This window comes from Silurus meridionalis, chromosome 2 (genome assembly GCF_014805685.1).
Source record: "Silurus meridionalis isolate SWU-2019-XX chromosome 2, ASM1480568v1, whole genome shotgun sequence".
Classification (NCBI taxonomy): Eukaryota; Metazoa; Chordata; class Actinopteri; order Siluriformes; family Siluridae; genus Silurus; species Silurus meridionalis.
Window position 1 is genome coordinate 10,056,176 of NC_060885.1, and position 24,794 is coordinate 10,080,969.

The 24,794-nt window shown below is 39.2% G+C and overlaps 1 protein-coding gene across 10 annotated transcripts; it reads right to left on the reverse strand.

Annotated features, from left to right (window-relative positions):
* Positions 1-360: 360 nt before the first annotated feature.
* ctnnd1 (catenin (cadherin-associated protein), delta 1) lies at positions 361-22,933 on the reverse strand. Of its 10 annotated transcripts, none has more exons than XM_046869655.1 (21): positions 22,824-22,933; positions 13,931-14,082; positions 10,682-10,753; positions 10,437-10,565; positions 10,073-10,353; positions 9,599-9,868; positions 9,242-9,497; positions 8,617-8,839; positions 8,325-8,517; positions 7,368-7,485; positions 7,104-7,260; positions 6,767-6,784; positions 6,235-6,300; positions 5,546-5,673; positions 5,277-5,427; positions 4,819-5,014; positions 4,512-4,705; positions 4,332-4,385; positions 4,151-4,230; positions 3,434-3,488; positions 361-2,596 (listed from the first exon to the last, which is right to left on the reverse strand). In XM_046869655.1, the coding sequence occupies exons 2-21, from the start codon at positions 14,075-14,077 to the stop codon at positions 2,535-2,537; spliced, it is 2,850 nt and encodes a 949-aa protein (XP_046725611.1). In that variant the 5' UTR covers positions 14,078-14,082; positions 22,824-22,933; the 3' UTR covers positions 361-2,534. The 10 variants fall into 10 exon arrangements, with proteins under 10 accessions (XP_046725611.1, XP_046725600.1, XP_046725635.1 ...); XM_046869644.1 differs by lacking the exon at positions 22,824-22,933 and adding an exon at positions 22,524-22,813; XM_046869679.1 differs by lacking the exon at positions 22,824-22,933 and adding an exon at positions 22,524-22,812 and having other exon boundaries at positions 3,385-3,488.
* Positions 22,934-24,794: the final 1,861 nt, after the last annotated feature.

Genomic DNA, 24,794 nt, shown 5'->3' on the forward strand with positions numbered 1-24,794 from the left:
ATTGTAATTAACATTTGTTACTCTGAAGACCAAAATCTTAATATTCAAAAGTCCACAAATAATCACATTGAAAATGTTCAATATTTTTGAATCCTCATGCACTTTTTAGGTGTCCTATAATAGACTGGTGTCTATTCCAGAGTCTATTCCTGCTGTACAACCAGTGCTCAAAGGGTTACACTGTGGCTGCAACATGACCTAGTCCAGAATAAGCAATTTATTTATTAAAGAAAAAAATGATTGTAACTATTGGAAAATATTAGGTTGAGATTTTTTTGTTATTCAAATTAAACACTGCCAAATAGCTCCAAACATTTTCCAGTATTTTTCATCAATATCTCTGAACACAAAGTCCACGCATTGGAAAAAAAAAAATCATTCTTTTATTAAAAAAACGGTATTGCTACGTTACACATTTAATTCATGAAACAAAAAGGTGCGATATTTAAGAGCCAAGGCAGATAGATGAAATTAAGAGAAATGATCTGATTTTGTTGCATATAAAGTGTAGCACAACCGACAATACATGACACGAACGATTTTTTCCTCGTTTTGTTTTTAATTAATGTATAAACCGTAAATGCATTTAATTAAAAATAAAACTGATTGCATATGCATTCACCCACAACAACCCCAGAAAAAAAAAAAAAAAAAAAGTATCCCAATCATAAAATATATATATATAAAAAAAAAAAAGAAAAAAAGGCAGACACAGAAACTGAGAGGAAACAAATAATTAAAATTAACAAATATTCTCTGGTGTGTATATATAGTTAACTGTGCTTTTTTTCCTTTGTCTAAATATCAAGCTAGATTCAAAAACTGAGCTCTCACCTCAATTTTGCCTGCAATAGATGCAACTGTGCCAAGATTTTAGACAGTCTTTGACTTCTCAGAATCACAACCTTCCACCAGTTCATGGTCTGCTGATGGACACCTGTTTAGAAGCTATGCTTTTATTTAATCAGTCATATAACTATACTGAACTGTAGTGTACCACATAAGGTGAAAGGATGACTTGTTTGGAAAACTGGTTTAAAAATCAGTTTGGGGAAAATCCCATTAAAGGGAAGAGGGTTTAAAAAAAAGAAAAAAAAAAAAAGTAAAAAAAAAAAAAAACACTTGACTCCTAGTGCTAAAGTATCCATTTAGCAAATATCTACATCAGACACTGTGCATATCGAATACGCAGTCTATAGAAGGAGCACTTTGCTCGTCATGTAAAGCCAACGCACCCTCAATGGTCCATCATTCACTCCCAATACAACACAGGCACTGGAGGCCATTTTCCTCACACACACACACACACACACACACACACACACACTTCTTAAAGCCATACTCAGACACACACACACACAAGCCCCATGGGCTAATCACTGAGTGAGGCACTCCGATTAAGAACGGTGGATTTGTTATATGCCATCATATTTACACATCTGTCTATAATTTGAGAAAAAGCAGAAAGCAAGAACTGGGCTGCAGAGTTTAGTTTTTTGATCTGCATTTCTTATTCATGCTGCTTTTTTTTTCCAGAGGGGCTCAACATTAATCCAGAGTGCTCCAGCTCTGAATTCAGGACCAGCTCTGCAGTTAACCCTGCCAAAGCTAAAGTCAGGAACAAAGTAGTCTTGTCCCAAATAACCCAACCTTGACATCATCTGAGCTACATTTAAATAAAAAAAATGCCTTTCTATTGTCCTCTTTATGGATGCTCAATTTAGACAACCAAAACTAGAACACGGGTATCTCTTCCTACAAGCATTATCCACCAACCTTCTTCCTACACCTAACACCTACTCACACCTCTACATCAGCATCCTTAGAGACTTAGAGTCATTATCCCAAATTCTTCTGAGATGATTTAACATACTAATATATATACACACTCACAAACTTGATTTTTAAGTGTAACTCACAAAACAGTGGTGTAATTTGGCATAGATGTTCATCAGCACAGAAAAATGGAAACAAATGCAGACCAATCTTACTGCTACATAACCTCCCAAAGAAAAAGAACGTAAGTTTTTACAAGTTCATTAGTGTTCAAGACATTAAGGGGAAATACGATGACATCATAAACTTAGTGGTAGAAAGAACATTTACTGTATAGCGGCATGTTGAATGAAAGTGTCAGTAAATAAAACTAATCGTCAGTGTAGCAGGAGGACGTTAACTAGATCATAAGGGAGAAATAAGTGGAGTGAGTTCACCCTTTTTAGGGCATAATGCACAGTATGTAGTGTAAAAGAATAAAATAAGGTGTGAACTTTATATATATAAAAAAAAAAAAACATTTAATTTCTGTAGTGTATCAGTCTCTTGTGTTTCTTAGTATTAAAAATGAGTGGCATGGATTTAAAGTACCAAAATAAAAATAAAAATGACTACATAGTCTTTGCCTAATAGTGGCACTCAGTCATTTCTATCTTAGGAGACAGACCAGAATGTGAGAGAAAGGAAGAATGGATAATGATGGAGGAAGAGATTCTTTGCGTCATTGATTAGTGGCTGTGGTCCCGTCGTGATGAGGTTCAGCAGGGACAGTAGGCAGGAACAGGGTGCTCACCACGAGTTATGCACACTATCAGTTTTTCTGTGGACAAAAACAGTTGGCAAAAGCAAAAACTTTAATTTAAGTAGGTGGTTTAAAACAAAAGAAAAATTGAGACCTCATTACTTACTATTAATGTCTTTTAAGTTAAAGTACAACCACAAGTGTAAACATATGGCAAATACTAAATATACTAAACCCAATATTCTTACCAGTGCCTTATCAGTACAAACATCGTAGCAACAAAGTAAAAAAAAAATATTATTAAAAAAAAATTAAATAAAATATTATAATTGAACAACCAGTCTTTAAATTAACATTTGGGACAAAGTTTATTTCTTCTTCAGATGCAAAAAAAGGCACAAATAAAAACTTAAATAAATAATAAAAAAAGACTTCTCAATAAATGTATTACTTATGATGGGCATGTTGTGCATGTGTCATCATATGCACAAACCCATTCAACACAGACAGGTCCACAAACACTGGGGGAAGGTGGTAACTACACAATTCATGTGACCAAATAGGGTACATGTACACAAACTACATAAAAATAAGAAACGTCACTACAGGAACAGCAAATCTCATATCAGAACCAAATAGGTTGGAACTGTGGTTTTCAAACCAGTCCTCTGAGCCTTTCTAGGCAGTCCAGATTTGTTTTCTTTGCTTCACCCATTTTCTCAAAACATAAAGCAAAAATTGTGTGTCTGAAAGTCCTTAATACTGGTTTGAGAACTAGTGGGTTAGAGAGAGGCTAAAAGTTAAGACCTTGCACACATACACTGAGAGCCCATGCAGTGAAGGAAGGAGGCAGTGGACACACATACCATGCTCGCTCATGCACTGAGTGGGGTGAGGGGGGGGGAGTGGCCTAACCGTCGTAAGAGTCCAACAAGGGCATGGAGCCCCGTCTCTCCCCATACATCCCTCCCTGAGTGAGCACGCCAGAGAGGAGGACACGTGTTCACAGTTGGTGTAAAGAAGGTCATCATAGACAAATAATGTGAGAAAGAAAAAGGAGAGAAAAGGAAAAAGGGTTAGAGAGTAAGACTGTGCACAGGCACCATTGTCATTAGTGGTTATAGTAGAGTTAGAGAAAAGTAACAAGCATAAGCAGTGTGACATTTTGTCTGTCAGGGTTTCCCATTTAAGAATGTGTTAGAGGTGTTAAATGCAAATGTGTGAACACTCGAAAATGCATTTTAATTAAACAGCAGTCACACTAAATGCAAATAAGGCTTAACTGATAACAGCCCAATGACTGGAAAAGGAAAAGATGAGAGTTCAAGATAAGCATCGATTTCACATATAGGTCATTTCAGGTCATATATAAAATGGACGACCTGCTATGTGTTAAGTGGAAGTTAGGCCTGCTGTAGCCTAATAATAGACACCACTTATGATATGAGGAAAACTAGTTAACATTACTATTCATCCAAATTCACAGTGCCATAGCCTGCAATAACCTGAGACTTGACAAACTTGTTTAAAAATAAATAATGTATTTGTGTGTGTAATGTAATTATATGTATATGTGTAATATCTATCTATCCATCTATCTATCGGCAAAATACATTTTTGTTGATTATTTACCTGAATATCATTTTCTGCAGGTTCTAGGGTGTCATCCAAAGTGTTCCTTCGTCCTCTCTGGTCCAGTGTAGCATAGGCGTCTGGCACAAAAAAGCGAAAATGAGTGACATTGTAATGTCACACTAAACATTTAAAATACCACTGTGAGTTAAAACAAGATGCATCAATGTCAGGCAATTACCTGGTCCCAAATCATTCATTGGAATCATGTTTCTGTCTCTGTCTTGCTTTCCTCCTGAGAGTGTTTAATAAAAAAATAAATAAAAAAAGATTATCTGCTGGTTAAAAATTATATCAAGACACAAATATATGCAATATCTTTAAACAGTCATAAAGGAAACTAGCGTAAAAGAAGCGTCACCTCTGTCGATGAGTGGCAGGGTGCTGCTGTCCTCATAGCCACCATTGGTGCGGGTGTTGCTAGGAGGGTTCATGTTGACCACAAAGTCGGATTTTTTCCAGCCATCTTTTTCCAGTGTACGCCGCAGCTCCTTAAATCCCCACACAATCTGCAGCACCAGGCCAGCACCACGTACTTCCCTATCAGAACGGTTACTGTGGGAGAGGAACAATGACACAAAGGTATTCATTATCCCCACGCTGAGAAATCCTTTCCTATCTAGTGTTAGTGTTTCAAGTCCAAAACAGAGTGATGGACAATAACTGACCCATCCTTGTTGATGAGCACCAGTCTCTCAATGCCCTGTGAGCTGCGCAGGATCTTGGCTGCCTCAACGCTGGAACCAACCACCTCTGCCAGAGTGCTGAGCACCGAAACCACAGTCTCTTCGGAGAGGTTACGTACAGGCTGGCTTTGCCCACCGCCTGGCAAGTTTACCACCAGGTTAGGTATAGCATGCTTTCCTGCACAGGCACAAGGAAGAGAAAGGGTTCATTTCATACACATCAATTAATCTATCTGAATCAATAAGAATCCAATACAGCAATGCATATTATGGTGAAAAGTAAACATGAAATAACTGCAATTACATAAAGCCTCAGGCAGCCTGCATGCAATGGCCTGACAATGAAAAAAATGTTGATCTATATATCTATATATCTATATCTATACATACATACAAAATGTTCTACAAGATTTTGCAATCAACACTTTGCACACACTAACCAAGAAGGTCCCGGTTGCGGGCATCAATAGCCAGGTTTCGCAGGGCTCCAGACATGGCTCGGACTACACGGTCGTTCCCATGACTCAACAGTTCAGTCATCATGGGCAAAGCTTTCTCCTGTCTGGCCACTGCCCTAATATAACGTCCATACTGTAATAGATAGAGAGCGAGAGATGGTAAATTGAGCAAATATAGCAAAACTAAACAGTAGTGACTATAATTAAAGCAGCTCATGGCAGTTGTGTGGCGGTCAGCAGCATATACTTACGGTCCAGCGGCCTGCACAAAGATTTTGGAGGGCTCCTGCAGAAGCCTCTAGAACAGATGGATTCTTGCTCTCCTTCAGCAGTGATGTGTACACTCGCACCACTTCTGGCTGGAAAAGCAGTTCATAACCTACAATACAATAAAAATATTTAGTCCATTTTGACAGGGCAATATCTAAATAATTACTGATCTTTTTATTACAAATTAGTCAATTATTAGTTAAATAAATAAAACAAGCAATTGTTGAAACAATGTCATCCTTTAATTTACAGGCATGAACAGAAATAATGTTGCAAGTCAAACGGTTTAATGGCTTTAAACTGTATAAAAGAAGAACCAGAAGTAGACATAAGTTAAAGGACAAAAAATTAACAATGTATCTCTGCTCCCTTCCCAAAGAGAACCTGCATTTATGCAACATTTGCCAGTTAAAAAAAATACACCAAAGGATTCAACCAATGGTGACCACAATACATACTTTCAGAGAAAGTATCCTCAAATTAATGTCTCACCGCTGAAACCTAATGTCTAGGATTGTTTTTGATTTCATTTTTAACCCTGTAACTATTTAAATAAATGTTTTTTTTGTAAAACCAAATGAACATAGCACCTTTGGCAAGTTTTCATCCTTAATCTGAGCTCCAAAACAGAAAATATTTGCAAGCATGCAACAGCTAATGCAAACGATACCTCTGGCTGCTGTGGTCCTCTTTGGAATGTCAATTGTGTCATTGTTTCCATCATCATCTTTCCTCCCTAGAAACAGCAAAACAGGTTAATGCACTATCTATATATAAAAATCATTAAACAAATAGCCCTGAGCCCAAACAGTCTCAAACAAGGTCTAAACTAATGTTATAAAAACACAAAAAAAATCTTTTTAGGGGGAAATAAATAAATAAATAGCACTGTGAAACAAAAAAAGTTGAGTCTATGTGTGATATGCATGTGAGGGGTCAGGCTAAATATTACACACAATGTTGGGATAATAATTATAAAAGCCATGACATTAATGATAGCCTAGCCCCTGAACTGAATTATAAATGGAAGCCAAGAAAACCCGCATTCACTGTGTAAAAGATGAGAGTCTTCATTTTACACTTGATCATTAAGAAAGATCTTGACCATACCAGAAGGAGAAAGGACAATAGTGAGTTAAAATGATTGTGTAAACCAGTGATCTCTGAAAAGCAAAGCTCAGCTCACAAAAGAGGGGGCTTACCTTTGGAAAACCACTCGTCTGTAATGGCAGGAGACAGAATAAGCAGTCGAGAAGAGAGAAAACACAGCACAAGAAAAGAAAGACAGTGAGAGAGATTCTAAGTAATAGAAAGCAGAGCAACAGTGCCCCAGCCACCAAAAGCAGCCTTAAAGCAACAGGGTTGCACAAGAATCAAAACAAACAAATGCAAAAAGATTCAAACCGTTCTCATGCAATGAAATTTTAAATGTTGCATTGCATACTTGCATTTAATCACTATATATTTATATGTACTTTTCAATGTCAAAACTGGCTCTAAAATGTCTTATGTGCTTTGAAAATTTGTCATTAGTCACACCTTTGCCCTTGCGAGAGCTGAAGCAGCCACCTTTCTGATTGGCTGGGGCAGGGCCTTGATTGACAGGTACAGTCTCCTGGTAGCGCTCGCATCCTGGCACTTCTCGATGCACCTGATAAGATAGGTTCCTCAAAAGACAAACGCTGTTCTCCACCAACTACAGCAAAAGAGAGAAGGGAATGGGTTTTAAATTACGAATGAACCCATAAAAAACGTTGGGGCAATTTTTTTTTATAAATACATTAACATTTACACTGATATTACCTTGCTGTCCATATCTTTATAGTTAATCTGGGATTGGACAATATACATGAGTGAGTCAACCAAACCAGAACATTCTCTTAATTTCCTCCTGGCCTCACTCCTTTCTGAGCTCACATTCCTGTGGGAAGCAGATTATAGCATATGAAAAAGAAAGAGGTGGCAGAAGCACTTCTCAAACAGCTCGGACCTGCAAAACTGAATACTAAAAGTTTAGCAATAGTTCAAAAAGATCCATGACACCAGGCAGGTTGCGTCAAGAGCAAGAAAATTATTAAATTGAAATATTTTATTACTATTTTAAAATTTATAAGACATCCTAATTGGGACGAATATTAACCAATATATCAAGTAAAAAATTAACCGTTTTAACCTTGCCAAATTATGTTATCTGAAAGGTAATGATTTAAAATGGCACCCTAAAAAAACTGCCAAACCAGAGTCAAAGGAGTGACTTGACCAGACGGAAACGCAAGGAGCACGACACGTTCAGCTCTGCAGAGATGTAATCAGTGAAAAATATTTCTCACATTGCTTTCTAAAGACAAGCAAGAGGAGAAGAGAAAAGAGAAAGAAAAACTCAATAGAAATAGGTGGATTTAAAGATCGAGTTTCTCTCTTTTGTCCCAATACTCTCACTCCAAAAGAGTGCTTCTAAAACAAACAATTAAGGAGCTTGCATAATACAAAAAGCATTTCCTATTTAACTTCCCCTCTTTCTTGCTCACAGGAACGCAACTTCCTGTCATGCACGTGCGTCTTGGATCAACATTTCTATCCTATATTAAAAAATAATTAAAGAAAAAGGTGAAAATATATGAAAATTATTTTTATTTATAAAAACATGCATATAAAAATTTATTTAATTTTTGTAACCTAAGCTGGACTGAGGGCATTTGTTTTTATCTATATATAATCCCCCCTCCCCCCACTCTGTCCAATCTCTCTGGTTTTTAGTACCTCAGGCATCCAGCAGTGTTGGTGAGAGCAGTCTCCCATTCAAGGTGGCGGGGTTTACAGCTTTCCTCTCCTCCATCATTCCCTCTCTCCCAGCCAGAGTGTGGCACCATGACTTCATCAGAAAGCGCATGAAGTGCATGGTCCACAATCTCCATCTTCACAGAGTCATGAGATGACAGGTTCCACAGAGTTCCTGATAAAAGAACAGTGACCAGTCACTACAACTGCAACTTTTTACAAAATTTTAATTAAATGATACCACAATCATCAAAAGGGTCCACCAAACATCTACCTGTAATTGTATCAGTTAGATCTTGATCTCTGGTCTTCCTCAGCAGGCGTACCAGAGCTGGGATTCCATCACAGTTCTTGATGGCAATTTTGTTGTCAGGGTCTCGTCCATACGAGATATTCTTCAAAGCTCCACACGCAGAGTGATGCACTTCCTTCTTTGGGTTGTCCAACATGGACACCAGAGCAGGAATGCCTTTCAAGCGCCTTACTTCTGATTTGACCTGCACAATAAGAGAATATAAAAAAAAGAAAAGAAAAATTGAACTCAACTATTAATATCCTGCATTTACAGATGTTAGCTCAGAGTTGATATAAATATAATAGACTAGTTTAGAACTGGAAAAAATTAGTGCCATTTTATATAGTCAGCTACAACCAGAGAAATGGTAAAGCTGGATAGTGCTACCAAAGGTTTAATATACGGAATAAGCATGTAAAAAGGCACCTCGTTTCCGATCTTTTAGTTGTAGAGGTTGTTTTTGTTATCGGAAAAAAAAAAAAAAAATTTTGATAAACAGTTTCGAGTAAACAAAAACAAAACAAAAAACACATTACACCATGTTACTAATACTTGACAAACTAGTCAGGTGCTATTGCATATCAGTGGGTGTGGACATGTGTACCTTATCATTCTTAAATGTGAGATGTTGAAGATAAGCAGCAGCATTGCTCTTGACTGGGTCTAGACGATAATTAAGCATAGCGATGACTTCAGGCAGCTCAGGCTGCCTCCATGTTGTAGGGACAGGACCTTTACGCAGAGTGCTGTCCAGTGACGCCATGCTTCCCCTTTCTCCCTGAGCCAAAGGAGCTCCGCCTCCCCAATAATACACATCGCCTGCTCCACTCATATCCCCATCCAGAGTACCCTCATATGAGCTACGCACACAAAAGAAAAAAGAATTACAACAAAAATCAATCACAGCAGTATTATCTATACTACCAAACATTCATGAACAAATGCATCTGCTTGCACTAACCCAGTCCTGCGTGGAAGTGGAGGATTATGTCCTAGCCGGGGCATGGTGCTGTAGTGCATAGCAGGCCCCATACCATAATCAGGCTCATCGTATCCCAGACTTCTCTGGTCATCCTCCAGACCATAGGGCTCTGGAACAAATCGCTGCATGCCAGAGATCTCCATGGCACTGCCCATGCGACCTACCTGTGGCTGGGCAGCGTAAGGGTCCAGCTGTGGCCTGCTGTGAACACGATAGCCTGCGTCCAATGTCCGATAGCCATCCACGGGTCTGGAAAAATATTCAGAAATTACTTGTGGCAGAAAGTTTTTAAAAAAAGCGAGTTATAGTTAAATTGTTAAATTTTTAAAGACAACCGCTTTTGGTTTCCACCAATACATCACTGACTATTATAAGCCTTTTAGTTTAACATTAAAAAACACAAGCTTTTTTGGTTTACCTGAACGTTCTGACGAAATCATGATGCACACAAACCTGTAGCGATCATCCATTCGGGCCCCTCGGTTCAGGCTGGCATAGGTTTCGGAGGGTGGGCCAGGGCGGTAGTCATCGTACCCCCCTGGTGGCCCATAGTGGTAATTTCGAGGGACTGTAGCTGTTGGGTAATCCATGTGACCTGGCTGCCTGTACACCCGATCTATTGGAGCATTGTAACCACTCATACCGGTGACAGAACCAGTGCCATCCAGAGAGAGCGTGTCAGAGACTGAGGGGATAACTGTACGAGTGGTTGTGGTCTTTGTCACTTTCTTTACCTGGGGAAAAAATTACAACACTTATCGAAACGTAGTCAAATTTAAACAATTAAATACTTTTCATTTTTCAGAATAAAGCTTACTGTGGTTTCAGTGCGGCGTGTGGTGCCGTCCTCACTAGTTTGAACAGAAATGACTGGTATCGACTCCTGAGGGTCTTCCTCCACTGTGACCATCTCCTCAACAAGGTGACCTGGGTCCAACATCCTGTACTATAAGAGGCCAACAAACAATAGTGAGGAACTGCTACATGCTAAAGAGTGTTTCCTTTTTTTTTTTATAAACACCACAAGGCCCCAAAACAGCAAGATGAGACACACTCCCCTACCTGTGTCCCGTTGATGTATCCCTCGTTTATTTTGAGCCGCTCCAACTCTGCATCACCAGGGATACGCCCGTTCTAAAGTTATGAAGATGGAGAGGAAGAGTCTGCTGAATTTTAAGTTTAAAGGAGCATAATTTAAAATTAGAGTTAAGAGACTTTCACGTTCTCTCTCACACACACAAACACACACACACTAATGGCAGGGACATTACTGTGGCCGGTATTTAGGCCACTGAACTATTTCTAACATTCAGAGCAGCAGCAAGATGTCATTATATCAGCCCTAAATACACAAACATGCTCAAACTCAGAGGGAATTAGCATGCATCTGTGGAAACTCAATGTTTAAAAAAATAAATAAATACATGAAACTATTAAATGAACACATTAATAAAAATAAAAAAATCAGAGAAAGGACAATGGCTTCTGGAAAATCTTTCATGCAGCAATGCAATGATGTCATGCAACACCACAAAAATGCACAGACCAAGAGCACACTCATTCCATCCCATAGAGGGAGCCATTGAGCTGAAAACGGGACTAGGTGGGGCCCAGGCTTGTGAGAACCTGTCAGCAGGTAGGCCCTGGGCCTTCTCGGTACTGTTCTCGACTACCCGCACAACTATGTGAACCTTGAAAGATAAGGCTGATAGGTGCATTCCAAAAACCACAGTCCTACACATTTCCCACTTTAAAGTGAATGTAGAGGAATTGCTCCTGTGGCCATGAGCTATAAACTCACAAAGGAAAGAGTATAAAGACTGTGAAAAATAGAGGAAAAAAAAGTATATGTGAGAGATCAGCAGTTATCTTTGCAATATAACGAAGTAGATAAAATCACAAATAGGACTATAGTCAAAGTGTCATTTTAGGCTGACAGAAAACACAGCAGCAGATGATAACTGTAAAATGCCTGTTAAATGTTGAGTAACTTCCGGTGCAGGTCAAAGCTCTCTGTCTCACTGACTGAACCAGTTTCTTATCTGGTTTCTAACCACAGAGCCATTAGAGCTTTAAAAAAAAAAAAAAAAAAAAAAAAAGGGGGCTTCCGGGTTGGCCTCAATACACATTCAAGGATTTTGCCTAAACATGCTGACCCGCTAAACTACAATAATGCTTAGAATGAAAGTGTGGAGAGACATTCCTTTACCACAGAGCTGAAAACATGCTTCAATTACATCCTATATACCATTGGCTAGTATGCACAACGGTAGAGAGAAATATCTCAAAAATGTTAGATACAGGGTCTAGCGATGCTAAAGAGAATTCCACAGCTGCCATTGAACTCTGTATTTAGGCTACTCTGCAAAAAACTTTACGCAGAGTTCATCTTTCATTCATATTCTATTGCTTTGGATGTGCAACAAAAGCCAAACCATATATTGAAAAATATCCAATTTGGTTTGGCTATTGCAATAAATTTTAAAACTCACTTCCCATGCCAACGCATTACAGTTTCTCAGCTTCACACATCTTTCTATCTAAAAACATTTCAAAAAGAGTTGTGGTTTAGATCTAGCACCATTACAGCTGCAGCTCCAGTTGCCAATGATGCTTGTTCTCTCACAAATAAACAGTGCGCAGCCATGTTTATTAGTTTATTAAATTCTTTTGAAAATATGAATCCCTCCCTGCTGTTACAGAAACTTTCATCCTTGGGTTTGGATCAAACGGTGTATAAAAGGTTTTAGAGTTACTAAATGATCACAGTAAGAACGGTGTGTACTTGTGGATGAAGTACAATCAGGTTTTGATGTGAATAAGTGGCATCCAATAGGGGTAGATTTGGGTTTATTGTCTTATGTCCAGTACATCAAACAAAGATCATGTATATCAGCTGTATAAATGTAGTTATTCAAGTGGATGAACTTTAAATCACACTTGGGCTTTTATTACAGAAACATTTTTCATTTAACACAAGTGCTTCAACTAAGGAAACGATTTATTGAAATATCTAAAAATATGAACATCTACATAGAACGCAGTTATGACAGGAGATAGACAGTATGACTACCCATTACTGACATGTCTGTTGCGCTATTTTTGTACAAGACTGCCAAGGAAAACACCAAAGCATATTTTATTCTGCTTTTCTTTTTGACTGCCCTGTAATTTATTATACATCCATATTTTCATTCTACCACCATATTACAGTTGGCTGGAGATTGTTTTGAGATGGTATCTTAGATCATACACTAAGGTTTAGCTACAAATTAAATCTTTTTTAATATATTTGTTTATACTCCTGATAAAGGTTAAATCAGAAATATAAGCTCTATATAAGAGAGAGAGGAAAGAAAAAACTTCTAAATATTTCGCTATAACATTATCGTGATTGGGGAAGAGGGTAAAAAACATCAGGTGTTCACTGTAATCACATAGCAGCTGTTCATAATTATATGAAATAAGATATAAAGCTGAACATCCACAAAGCACAGCTGCAGATTGTGGAGGCCAGCAGCATTATAAACCTGTGACCTTTATGTGGTCTTTAGCTTCTTTATATAAAAAGCTATCTAAAATTCAGAACCTAGAACACCCTTTGTCAACATGTGTACAACCAAAAGCTGTGTCGCCTCTAATCAGTGACTGTTTGCTTAAAGGAAAGAATTGGTCACGTCGAAAGGTACCACCGAACTGTGACGTCGCACAAAAATTACATTTTAAACTAGCATATAAGTGCAGATATAACGAATTCCTCAATTAATTCACAAAGAACCAGAGTTGGACCTGGGAAAGTATTTTCAGCAGTGAGTCACTTGAAGTTAGACAAAATCGTAAAATTTTCATTCATGTAAGACATACAAGCATGCATTTCACAGACAACAGGGATGCACAAATTTAACAGGAACCAGCTGCATGCATGATGGTCACATAAAAAAAAAAGCTGAATCCAGATTTATCATCTGAGTTTCTCCAAGATGAAATAGATACAAAATGATGCCTCAAGGAAGAACTGACAGAAGATAGTCATGTGCTTGATTGCAAATGGGATGAGGATGCAAATAAAGACAACAGAAGGGATGATGTTATTAAAACAAATTAGAAAGTAATGGATGAAGTGAGTCACCATGCGCTGAAAGAGACATGATGCAACTGATAGGACAACACGAGATGGTCACCGGATGCTCACACAAGGCAAACACACACACGAGGAAGAGCACAGGCTTATGAAGAGGTTGAAAAGGGGTGTGAGATGGAACAATGAATTGTGACCTCTGCAGTCACATGGCTGTCGGGAGGAGGTGTTACCTGCAGCGTGGGGAGAGGGCGGGGCAAGGTGCCGGACGGCCCCACGCTCCTCCTCTCCTCCTCGAGAGCTCGAGTCAGACGCTCAAACTGCATCTCCTGCTCGCGCACGGACGCCAGGAGAGACGCGGCATTCTCACACTGCTCCATACACACTGAGAGAGAAGACAAAGTGTTACACACACACACAGCTGCATACACTAAAAAAGGAGTGTATGGCAAAGGCTCATTCGTTCATGTTTCTTCTCAGCAATCTAAAACACCATTATGCACTCGCCTGAATCAAAGGAACAAATGAAACCATTCCCACAGGATCCTATAGTCAAACCCAATATATGTGCAGCTACCACACAGCTTAGTTTCACAAAATCAGTACATTGCAGCACCACTAGAGCTTCAGCAGCAACTCAGCACTATGTAGGTATGGCCATGCAGGTGTGGCAACTGTAAAACAATCAGGTCACAACAAATCTTTTTTGTAGCTATGCAGTGTATACCAATATACAGGTTTGCAAGTATGCAGCTAGGCTTGTGCCATATTGATTTTTGACTGTTTAATTCCCTAAATAATTAATAACTGAAAAATTTCTCACCCAGAAATGACAGCCTAAAAAGAGACCAGTATATGAGCATTTACGATTTAATTAAAATGGGGCACGGTGCAATATAACTGGCTGTGCAATTGAGAACTGTTTGCTGGCAGCAGCAATCATGAGATTTCAGGTGACTGCACAGTAATGCTCAATAAAGAGTCAAATAAATAAAATACAAATTCAATATAGTCCTTTCACACACTGGCTGTCGAATGTTCGAACACATCTGAACAAAACTAAATGTTTGCGGATGAGAACAAATGAATCAAAAATCAAAACAATGCAATCATTTACACCACCACCAGTACCATCAACATTATTCTTAACCACAGGTCAGGATATCTATAGGAATATTAACCAAACCACAAACGGATCAATTTTATTTCACTAATAAGCTCGAAACCTTTTCCATTTTCCTTTGTAAAAAACTGCTCTGATGGTGTTGTTTTAAGTGATAACTCATTCTAGCAGTTACATTTGGGAGCCTCTGCACAAAACGTGTAAAAGTTGTCAGGTCTTCTAATGTTACCAGAGTCAACTTTACTCACTGTCATTATAGTATAATATCATGTAGAGAATTAACCATTTATATTGCACTAGCCCAGTTAACAGCTAAACACTGCCACTAAATAATTCACATGGATACTGTACAGGCAACAAAAATCATTTTAACAAAGTCATCTATGGTGTCAGTCAGCGCCACAATTATCATGTACATTGATACAAGAAAGAGCAGGACCAGCTGTATTATAACCTGGAGGTTTTTAAAACAAAAAACAAAGAATCAAAAACTGTGGAGAAAACCAAGACAGGCAAAACCTTAAAGATAATTCAATGACACCATCATTGAACAAAGGCTCCCACTATGCCCAAGTGACAAGAAACCAAACAGGTTTTTTAGAAGGATGATTAAGATTTGTGCAAGAGAAAGAGACAACAGAGAGCCATCATGTACAGGCAGGCATAATCAGCTCAGACACAACATTCAACCGACCAAGGCCTTCTAATATTACTTCTGAACTATAAAGCACAGCTCGGTATTAAACAGGGTTTAGAGTCACTGAACCATAGCAATAGCGAACAACTACAAACTGAAATTAACATTTACTGTCTGTCAAGCACTGCTACATAGACTATTAAAGGGTGTCAGTTTGAACATTGCTGAGTGCTTACATGGAGCATTTTACCCATTAGCTCTGCAGCATTGCTCTCTGAGGGGTGGAATAAACACACACAGCGCACTTTCGCTTTAGCTAAAGGACTCTCCCATCACCGTGCTTCCTTCACGTGCTTTCGATTTTGATGTTCAAGTAATTATCTCGTACAAGGAGGCGTATTTTGCGATGTCAAACAAGCACGCTTGACATTTATTGAAAAGAAAGGATTCGCTGTAAAACATCCTTCGGCTATTCCCACATATTTTCCTGCACAGAAGCTATAAACCTCCCCTTTCCTTTTACCAACTTCATCAATAATAACTAAATGTAAGTTAGTTTGTAACTGAGTATGTAAGTAGTATGTAAGGAGTATGTAGTTTGTATGTAAGTCTAATAAAGTGCTGGGCTGTTTTTGACTGAGCTTTGAAACCAAGTTAGAATAAACATATTGTGTATTGTGAAGTCGTTATGTTTAATTCCTGGTTACAGTGGCTAGACGTTATTGGCTGAAATGCTAAATAAGATAAAGTTAAGCATGTGGTTCCTTGTAAAATGTATTACATCCCCTTATAAAAAACAAAAAAAAAGCAAAAGTTACAGACAGGACCATTGAGAATGCCAGTATGGTAATATAAAATGGTACTACTTGGGTAAATTTTCCATATGAAACACTCCAATTTGCATTCATTTGGTTATAATTAAAGGATGCCATGAAAATAAGTGCAACTAACGTTTGCCTCATAGAAATGCTACACACAAGTTTATTAATCCAAAACTCTTAGCCTCTTATCATGTCCAAATTAAAATTCGGGGTCTCCAATCTAACATATGATGTGTAATGGCTCCATATTTAAACCCAGAACGTGAAGCTATTTTGTAGAATGCAGACAATTCACTCTTCGTATGCAAAAAGTAAACGACTGTGCTGATCTGCACTTGCTCATTAGCACGAGTTAACTGAGAGGAGTATGAAGCTGGGTGTGAAAGGCAGGTGAGAAGAATTTATCCTGTGGAGCTCTATTCTGGGCTCAGAGCAGCAACGAGATTTACATCAGGAGAACAAATATGACAAGCTCTGGATTTATTTGCGTTAGGAAAACTATTGATTTACCAAAACTGGATATCAGCAATTTAAATTATTGTGTGAATATAAGCTTGTGCATCCCCAACCCAAGGAAATTAAAAAGATTTTACATTTGCTGGCATCATATTTCAGCTCCGTGTTAAAAAAAAAAAGAACACAAATAAGGATCCATTCTTTACCTGCAGTTTAAATAACCCAAATGTGAGTGTTTAGAAACACACTGTTCTATACACAAAAATCTTCCAATTAAACACTAACAATATACAACGGAAAATATATTTGCTTTTTTCACATCTTGCCACAAATATTCCATCATTCTAAATGAAATCTAAAATCCACAATCTAAATAGACTATCTTAAACCAGAAACCTACAGTTGCCAGGACGAAAATGAAACCTGAAAACAAACAGTAGCTTCTAAAAATAAGAGCAAGCTTGAAACAGAAGCTTGCCAAGGTCAAAGTTATGGTGCTAAAACAGCACAGCTGCTGTGCCCCCCTGCCACACCTGTGAGTGAGTGCGGTTACCCCCCTACAGCTTAGACCTTTTCTTCACTACAACTACTACAAAAATCAGTCGAGGGGGTTCTATCTGCAGCTGTTCATCTGACGATACAGGGAACAATAGTAAATGTGTGTCCAAGAGTGTGCACTTAGGGGGAGTAGGAGGGGCCGTCCTTGAAAACAGTCACAGCAGTCAGCTTCATCAACTCATGAAACTGTTTTCCACCCTTGTCCCAAAACATCCCTTACACAGAGCAAACACTCTCATAGAAAATAAGGCGGGTATGCGCACGCGCTCCCACATTCCGCCTGGTTTTGCGGCATGTCCGATCCTGCCTCTGCCTCTCTAGATTGTTAAATGCCTAAAAAGTCCTCTTCCTTTACAAGTGCACGCCCCTTTTATTCTCTCCATATCCAGTTCCCATGTCTTACCACCACCACCCCACAGTGTCTGAATCAGAATGCAAACCTAATGACTCAGAGGCTCAGTCTGATGAGTGAGCTCCAGCAATACACACCTCTTCCTGTAACAGCACTCATACACCTGTGAGCTGAGTTACTAATAAAACACACCTGTGTAATACAAACCGTTCTCACAGAAGCACGAAATCATATCATCCGACTTAAAATCTGATAAGAAATAAGTCATATCAGCGTTCATCACATACAGTCGTTTTAACGGTTTTGAACAATGGACGATTACAAATGGACTTTACAAGTATGAATTTCACCTGGGTTTAAAATTACACTCATTAGGGTACACATGAAACACATACATGGACCACAAACACACCCTCAAACTAATGCTGTGGTCTTATCTTCAAAGGGTATTCCTTCAAAGTACACCTTGAATACAGATACTCAGGAGTTATAATCTAGGCCGTGCTGAGCACGTTGCTTTTATTTTTGGCAATAGTACCTAAAAAGTTCCAAGTCTACTCCTGAGGAAAAAAAGAGTGCGTCATCCTCACAACAGGCCTGACCCAAAACAAGGCAGAACTTTATGTAGGTTTTGCAGGACAAGCCATCAAGATGCTCAAGATAATCTTGTGAAATACTACAGAATTATCTCTATTGGAATTCACCTACTTCAGCTAACAAATGAGCTAAGAGGCTGCATTCCTCACAGCACTGCTAGTTTTGCCATCGTGGAGAGAGAAATTCCTGTTAGATCCAGGGTTAGGGTTTGTGCATCAGCAACTTGCTGACAAGGACCACAGAAATGCATTGGGGGAGACAAAGAACCATCACTATCACAACAAGCATTTGGAAACAAAAAAATTACAGAAGCAAGCACAAGTAACATTACACAAGTGTAAAGCTATATATAATTCACCAGAGTGTTTAATATCTCTGCTAATGGGACAGTAGTTATTTAGTACCCAAATACAATAAACAGACCCTTAAACAAACACTATAAACATATTCCAGACAAACACACACCTACATGAATCCCAGGATCAGTCCATGTAAAAAACAGCTGGTGATAATGTTACTAGAACCCACAGCGACATGCTATCTTGATTGATGAGTGCACAAGTAGAGCTTTTGCATAGCACTGAGTAGCCAGTGAACAGGGGCTGCACCTCAAGAACATTTCAACCGACATTAGTGAACATCTCCACTGTAGAAGAAAAATTAACTACGCAAGAGAACGGCATTGTGTATACACAAGGCATTTTGGTTCACCATGGCAAATGGTAAAAACTGTTCACATTTTTCCATAAGCCACAGAAATACCACAGATACATAGTAAAGAAGTTATTTAAAAATATTGGTAAATACCCTAGATCTGACAAACAACAGATCGAAACAAACACCAAAGAAAAAACTTTAAAGACTAAGCAGACAAGCGAAGGCTTGCGTGAACACGAAGTATGCAGCGACCCACAGGCGATGAAAGTAGTCTTTGAATGGACAATCAGTTTAAAGTGTAGCTTAGAAAGTGACAGTGGCTGTTGCCAAAAAACAGAAAATCAATAAATGCAGTTTTGGTGGTAGTATTGGTGGAGAAACAAATCGCATTAGAGCTAAAACATAGCGAGTTACTTTTCGGTTGCAAAGGTCAACAATACTGGGATGACTTCTTCCTACTCTTTTCCGAGAACCATTGCTCAGAACAGAGCCACTTAAGCGGTATGATCAAGCTAATTTGGGACTTTCTGACTCGGGTGAAACTGAACAGCAAGGCCAATCCTTCAGCTTTGGCCAGAGTGCAAACACAAGTGAACTTTGGACTGAACGCATATCCAACGCAGCCTGTGGTTGAACTACAGACTCGCTCAGATCTGATCCGATCATTTGACTCATAAAAAGGAACAAATGAAGGAGAAATGATCTCGCATGCTTCCTGTTGGGCATCTCATGGTCTTCAGACAGTTTATAAAATGTTATTTGAAGCACACAGAAACAGCTTAAGACAGAGATTAATCATATTGGGAGGGAAAACAAGAATAACCGTTGCTCCCTTAAGCGAGAAAGTATAAAAAATAAAAGTAAAGGCTGCTGTTTAGTCCTTTTACAGCATGATATTTCTGAGCATTTTAGGGCAGAAACTAGTCTGCAGTGACCACAAACGGAGGCAGGGAGGCTGTCGTGTGTTTTAAGGCCGCTCCGCAAGCCCTTCCGTGTTGGCCGGACACACCCTTGTAACCGTAAACCCGGTTATTACACAGTTTAAAAAGCGACACGTCTCAGAGAAAAGGCTCTTGGGCCAATTTTACAGCCTTACAAACTCATACAAAGTAGGCAAAAAAGCACTAGGTGGGTTTAAAAAAATAAATATATGATAATACAAGTATGAACACATCTTTCCCTTTCCCCCTGTACCACCACAGGTCAAGGTAGACACACCCTGAGGGGGACATGGGGGGGGAAACATCCCAAACATTTTGCCATTTGAAGTAGAAACCCAGCTTGGATGACTCAGACTGAGTTTATCACGCAAATCACCATTATGAGTTGTAAGATTACTAACTGTGTAGCTAAAACTGTTGACTTTTTGACTCCCGCATTGTGTGTAAATGCAAAGCAACACAAAAAAAGCGGACTACAAAGAAAAACACCGAACCACGCCTGTCCCTTCCCCCATACACACACACACACGACCTACTCAACAGGTTCTCACACACTCATCAAACCACGCAGTCGAACTTTATATCATTAATATATAGGCGATAAAGTCAGGGAGAAACCTGTCAGGACACGTGTGAGCGCCTCGTTTAAAAGCGCGTGATCTGAACAAATATAAACCTGTGAATAAAAATAAAGCACAATTAGCATGAATATTTAAAAGTTTACCGCTAAATTACTAGAATACTTTAAACCATACACGGTTTACAAGCCTGGAGCTTCTGAACTAAAGCAGAAACCTGCAGGTCATTGAGGCAGGAGGCAGGTGTCCCTCACCTGGGCTTTCACCTCTCTGGTGGCCTGTTCATGAACTTACTAGACCATTAGATAACCAGGTGTAACAAAGCTTAAAAATAACGGAACAAAAAAAGCAAACTAATCAATATTCTTGCTTAAAATAAAGTTAAAACCCGACTAATAAAAAAAAAAAAAAAAAAAAACGATTACACCCCAAACATGCTATAGAAAGCAAGTGTAGTCATACATAGTATACAACAACTCGTATTAAAAGCGAAAACAATGAACATTTTTTTGTACTTTTAACATGTACAAACAATTAAATATAAAACTACACCTAGTCCAAAAAAAGTAGAATTAGCTCCGATACGAGAAACCCGTTTCCACCCTCACGAACGCGCAACTCACAAAACCTAACGGGGTAAAAAAATATATATATATATATATATATTTACCGCTTTCTTTATTAAAACAAATACATTCCACAACACAAAAAAACAAACGAGCAAACCTTTAAGTCGAACAGGAGTCGTTCGAGTTGTAGGCGTTTTCTAGAAATCGACCTAGCAAACCAAACAGACGCTCCTTAGCTAACTTTACTAGCTAGCATGCTGGCGAGGAGTGAACTAGCCGAGCTAGCTAGGCTAACTTTAAGTTTCCGAAGTCGGGTGTGTGTGCGCGCGCGCGTGCATGTGTGTGTTACAACTAAACGCTTCCCAAATGGCGGACGAAGGAAGAAAGAAATCGCATGCGACAACCACAAAAAGCGGACTACAAAGAAAAACACCGAACCACGCCTGTCCCTTCCCCCATACACACACACACACGACCTACTCAACAGGTTCTCACACACTCATCAAACCACGCAGTCGAACTTTATATCATTAATATATAGGCGATAAAGTCAGGGAGAAACCTGTCAGGACACGTGTGAGCGCCTCGTTTAAAAGCGCGTGATCTGAACAAATATAAACCTGTGAATAAAAATAAAGCACAATTAGCATGAATATTTAAAAGTTTACCGCTAAATTACTAGAATACTTTAAACCATACACGGTTTACAAGCCTGGAGCTTCTGAACTAAAGCAGAAACCTGCAGGTCATTGAGGCAGGAGGCAGGTGTCCCTCACCTGGGCTTTCACCTCTCTGGTGGCCTGTTCATGAACTTACTAGACCATTAGATAACCAGGTGTAACAAAGCTTAAAAATAACGGAACAAAAAAAGCAAACTAATCAATATTCTTGCTTAAAATAAAGTTAAAACCCGACTAATAAAAAAAAAAAAAAAAAAAAAACGATTACACCCCAAACATGCTATAGAAAGCAAGTGTAGTCATACATAGTATACAACAACTCGTATTAAAAGCGAAAACAATGAACATTTTTTTGTACTTTTAACATGTACAAACAATTAAATATAAAACTACACCTAGTCCAAAAAAAGTAGAATTAGCTCCGATACGAGAAACCCGTTTCCACCCTCACGAACGCGCAACTCACAAAACCTAACGGGGTAAAAAAAAAATATATATATATATATATTTACCGCTTTCTTTATTAAAACAAATACATTCCACAACACAAAAAAACAAACGAGCAAACCTTTAAGTCGAACAGGAGTCGTTCGAGTTGTAGGCGTTTTCTAGAAATCGACCTAGCAAACCAAACAGACGCTCCTTAGCTAACTTTACTAGCTAGCATGCTAGCGAGGAGTGAACTAGCCGAGCTAGCTAGGCTAACTTTTAAGTTTCCGAAGTCGGGTGTGTGTGCGCGCGCGCGTGCATGTGTGTGTTACAACTAAACGCTTCCCAAATGGCGGACGAAGGAAGAAAGAAATCGCATGCGACAACCACAAAAAAAGCGGAGGATATCCGAGTTTTTGCCAGTCTACCTTTGTGTTCTTTGTGCGAGTCCGCTGCTGCGTGGCCTAGAGAAGCAGGCTCCGTCCTACTGACGCCAGATACACCGAGTTTTTTTTTTTTCCCCAAGGCAGGAGTAGGAAGTAGTTGTAATTCCAACTGGTCTAAATTTGGGCGTCCGAGCCTCACCGCAACGCCACCAAACTTCGTCTGATTTACACTCTAATCGTGATTAGACTTCTTCCAAATACAAACTCATATACACTTGCAAATGCCCGAACCGAATCAAAAACGCGTATGCGGTCCTCAAAAAAAAAAATCGATACACCCACCTAGCTATACTATCTTCCGCGTCGCCGGGTTCACTCCTCTTTTTTCCTCGTTGCCAGTTTTTTTTTTCTCTCTTTTTTTTCCAGGGAGCAGAAGTAAGTAATGAGCCCCTCCCTCGCTGCGCTGAAGTGGGCGTGGCTTGGTGACCGTATATAAATAAGCGCACGGGGAGGGGCTCGGGCTGGACACGTGATATGTCCAAGTTAGAAGGTATAAGACCATCCGTAGTACAAATCACAAAACAGCGTGTATTTTTTAAATACATATTAGTTATCAAAACATAATTGTTCATTTGGTATGTAATTTGTGTTGTGTCCTAGTTGGAATTTGGTAGGTGGGGCAGAAACGGCAGTCACACACTTCCTGTTTAGTTTCGTCACACGGAACTCAAAAAGTTGTTCATGTGATAAGACGCCATCTTGCGACTGAAATCGGACATCAAGCAGCGATTTCTTAAACGTCAATGTGTGTGTGTGTGTGTGTGTGTGTGTGTGTGTGTTTAAATAACAATGCGTACAAGAAACTGCCACACCTCACACACGGTTATAGAAACTACTAAGTACTTTCTCTAAAATAGTGATTTTATTTTAACTATATTAAATTATACAGAGTGATTATTAAATGAATTGACACAAATGACTGGATTTAATAAATATCTTATTCTTTCTTTCTCCCTCTCTTCATCCTCTTGTTGTTGTTGTGGTGATGGTGGTGGTGAAGTAAAGCAGTGTGTAGGCTTTTATTGTTATTCCAACCATATGCAGTACAATATAAAGTAAAAGGAAACAAAGTTGCAGAAGGACCAAGATGCTACATAACATAAGACAACATAAATTAACACAAAACACAACACCCCAAAAATATTTGAGGCATGAAATAAAGTGCACCCCCTACATAGGACATAGTCCACCTGTGTGCACTTTCTTCCACTCTTATAAGTCACCCTATGATCCTCCTTCTTAAAATAAGTGTTCACCACTGCCATTTCCATCCTTTTAGCAAAATCTACCACCATCTGCTCTTCCACATTCCTCTCCATAAGGCCATACCTACCCATCACCTCCTCATCACCTCCGGTCCCTTCACCTATATGCTCATTAAAGTCTGCCCCAATCACCAATCGTTCATTCCTAGGTACACCTTATACCACTTCATCTAACTCACTCCAGAATTTTTCCTTCTCCTCCATCTCACAACCCACTTGTGGAGCATAGGCACTGAAGACATTTATCTTCACCCCTTTAACTTCCAGCTTCATGTTCATCACCCTATCAGAAACTCTCTTCACCTCCACTACACTCTTACTGTACTCTTCCTTCAGAATCACATCTACACCATTTCTCTTTTCATCCACATCATGATAGAACAGTTTAAACCCACCTCCAATGTTCCTGGCCTTACTCCCTTTCTACTTGGTCTCCTGAACACACAACATATCTACCTTTCTCCTCTCCATCATATCAGCAACCTTCTCTCTTTACTGGTCATAGTACCAACATTTAAAGTGCCCACCCTAACCTCCACTCTCCTACACTTCTCCTTTTCCTGCTGTCTTTGTAGATGTCTTTCTCCTCTCCTTCTCCTTCTTTGGCAAACAGTAGCCCAATTTCCACCAGTATCCTGTTGGCTAACGATACCTGTGGCGGTCATTGGTAACCCGGGCCTTGACCGATCCGGTATGAAATTCTGATTAGGGATCCGCATATTTGATTTTGCACATGTTTTACGCTGGATGCCCTTCCTAATGCAACCCTCCCCATTTATCCAGGCTTGGGACCGGCACTAAGAGTGCACTGGCTTGTGCAACCCTAATGGCTGGGTTAAACCTTCTCTCTCATTTTCTCCATTCATCAGCTGCTCAAAATACTCCTTCCACCTTCTCAACACACTCTCCTCACTAGTCAACACAATTCCATCCCCATCCCAGCTTGGTCCATCTGCCTGGCCAATCAGTATAAATCCTACCGGCCAGT

Excerpts from the sequence above, each read along its gene's own strand:
- ctnnd1 (XM_046869655.1), bottom strand. The coding sequence starts at position 14,077 with ATGGAGCAGTGTGAGAATGCCGCGTCTCTCCTGGCGTCCGTGCGCGAG. Across the intron at positions 5,674-6,234 it reads GAGGACCACAGCAGCCAGAG|GTTATGAACTGCTTTTCCAG; the intron begins GTATCGTTTGCA and ends ATTGTATTGTAG. Across the intron at positions 5,015-5,276 it reads CCGCAACCGGGACCTTCTTG|GAAAGCATGCTATACCTAAC; the intron begins GTTAGTGTGTGC and ends GTGCCTGTGCAG.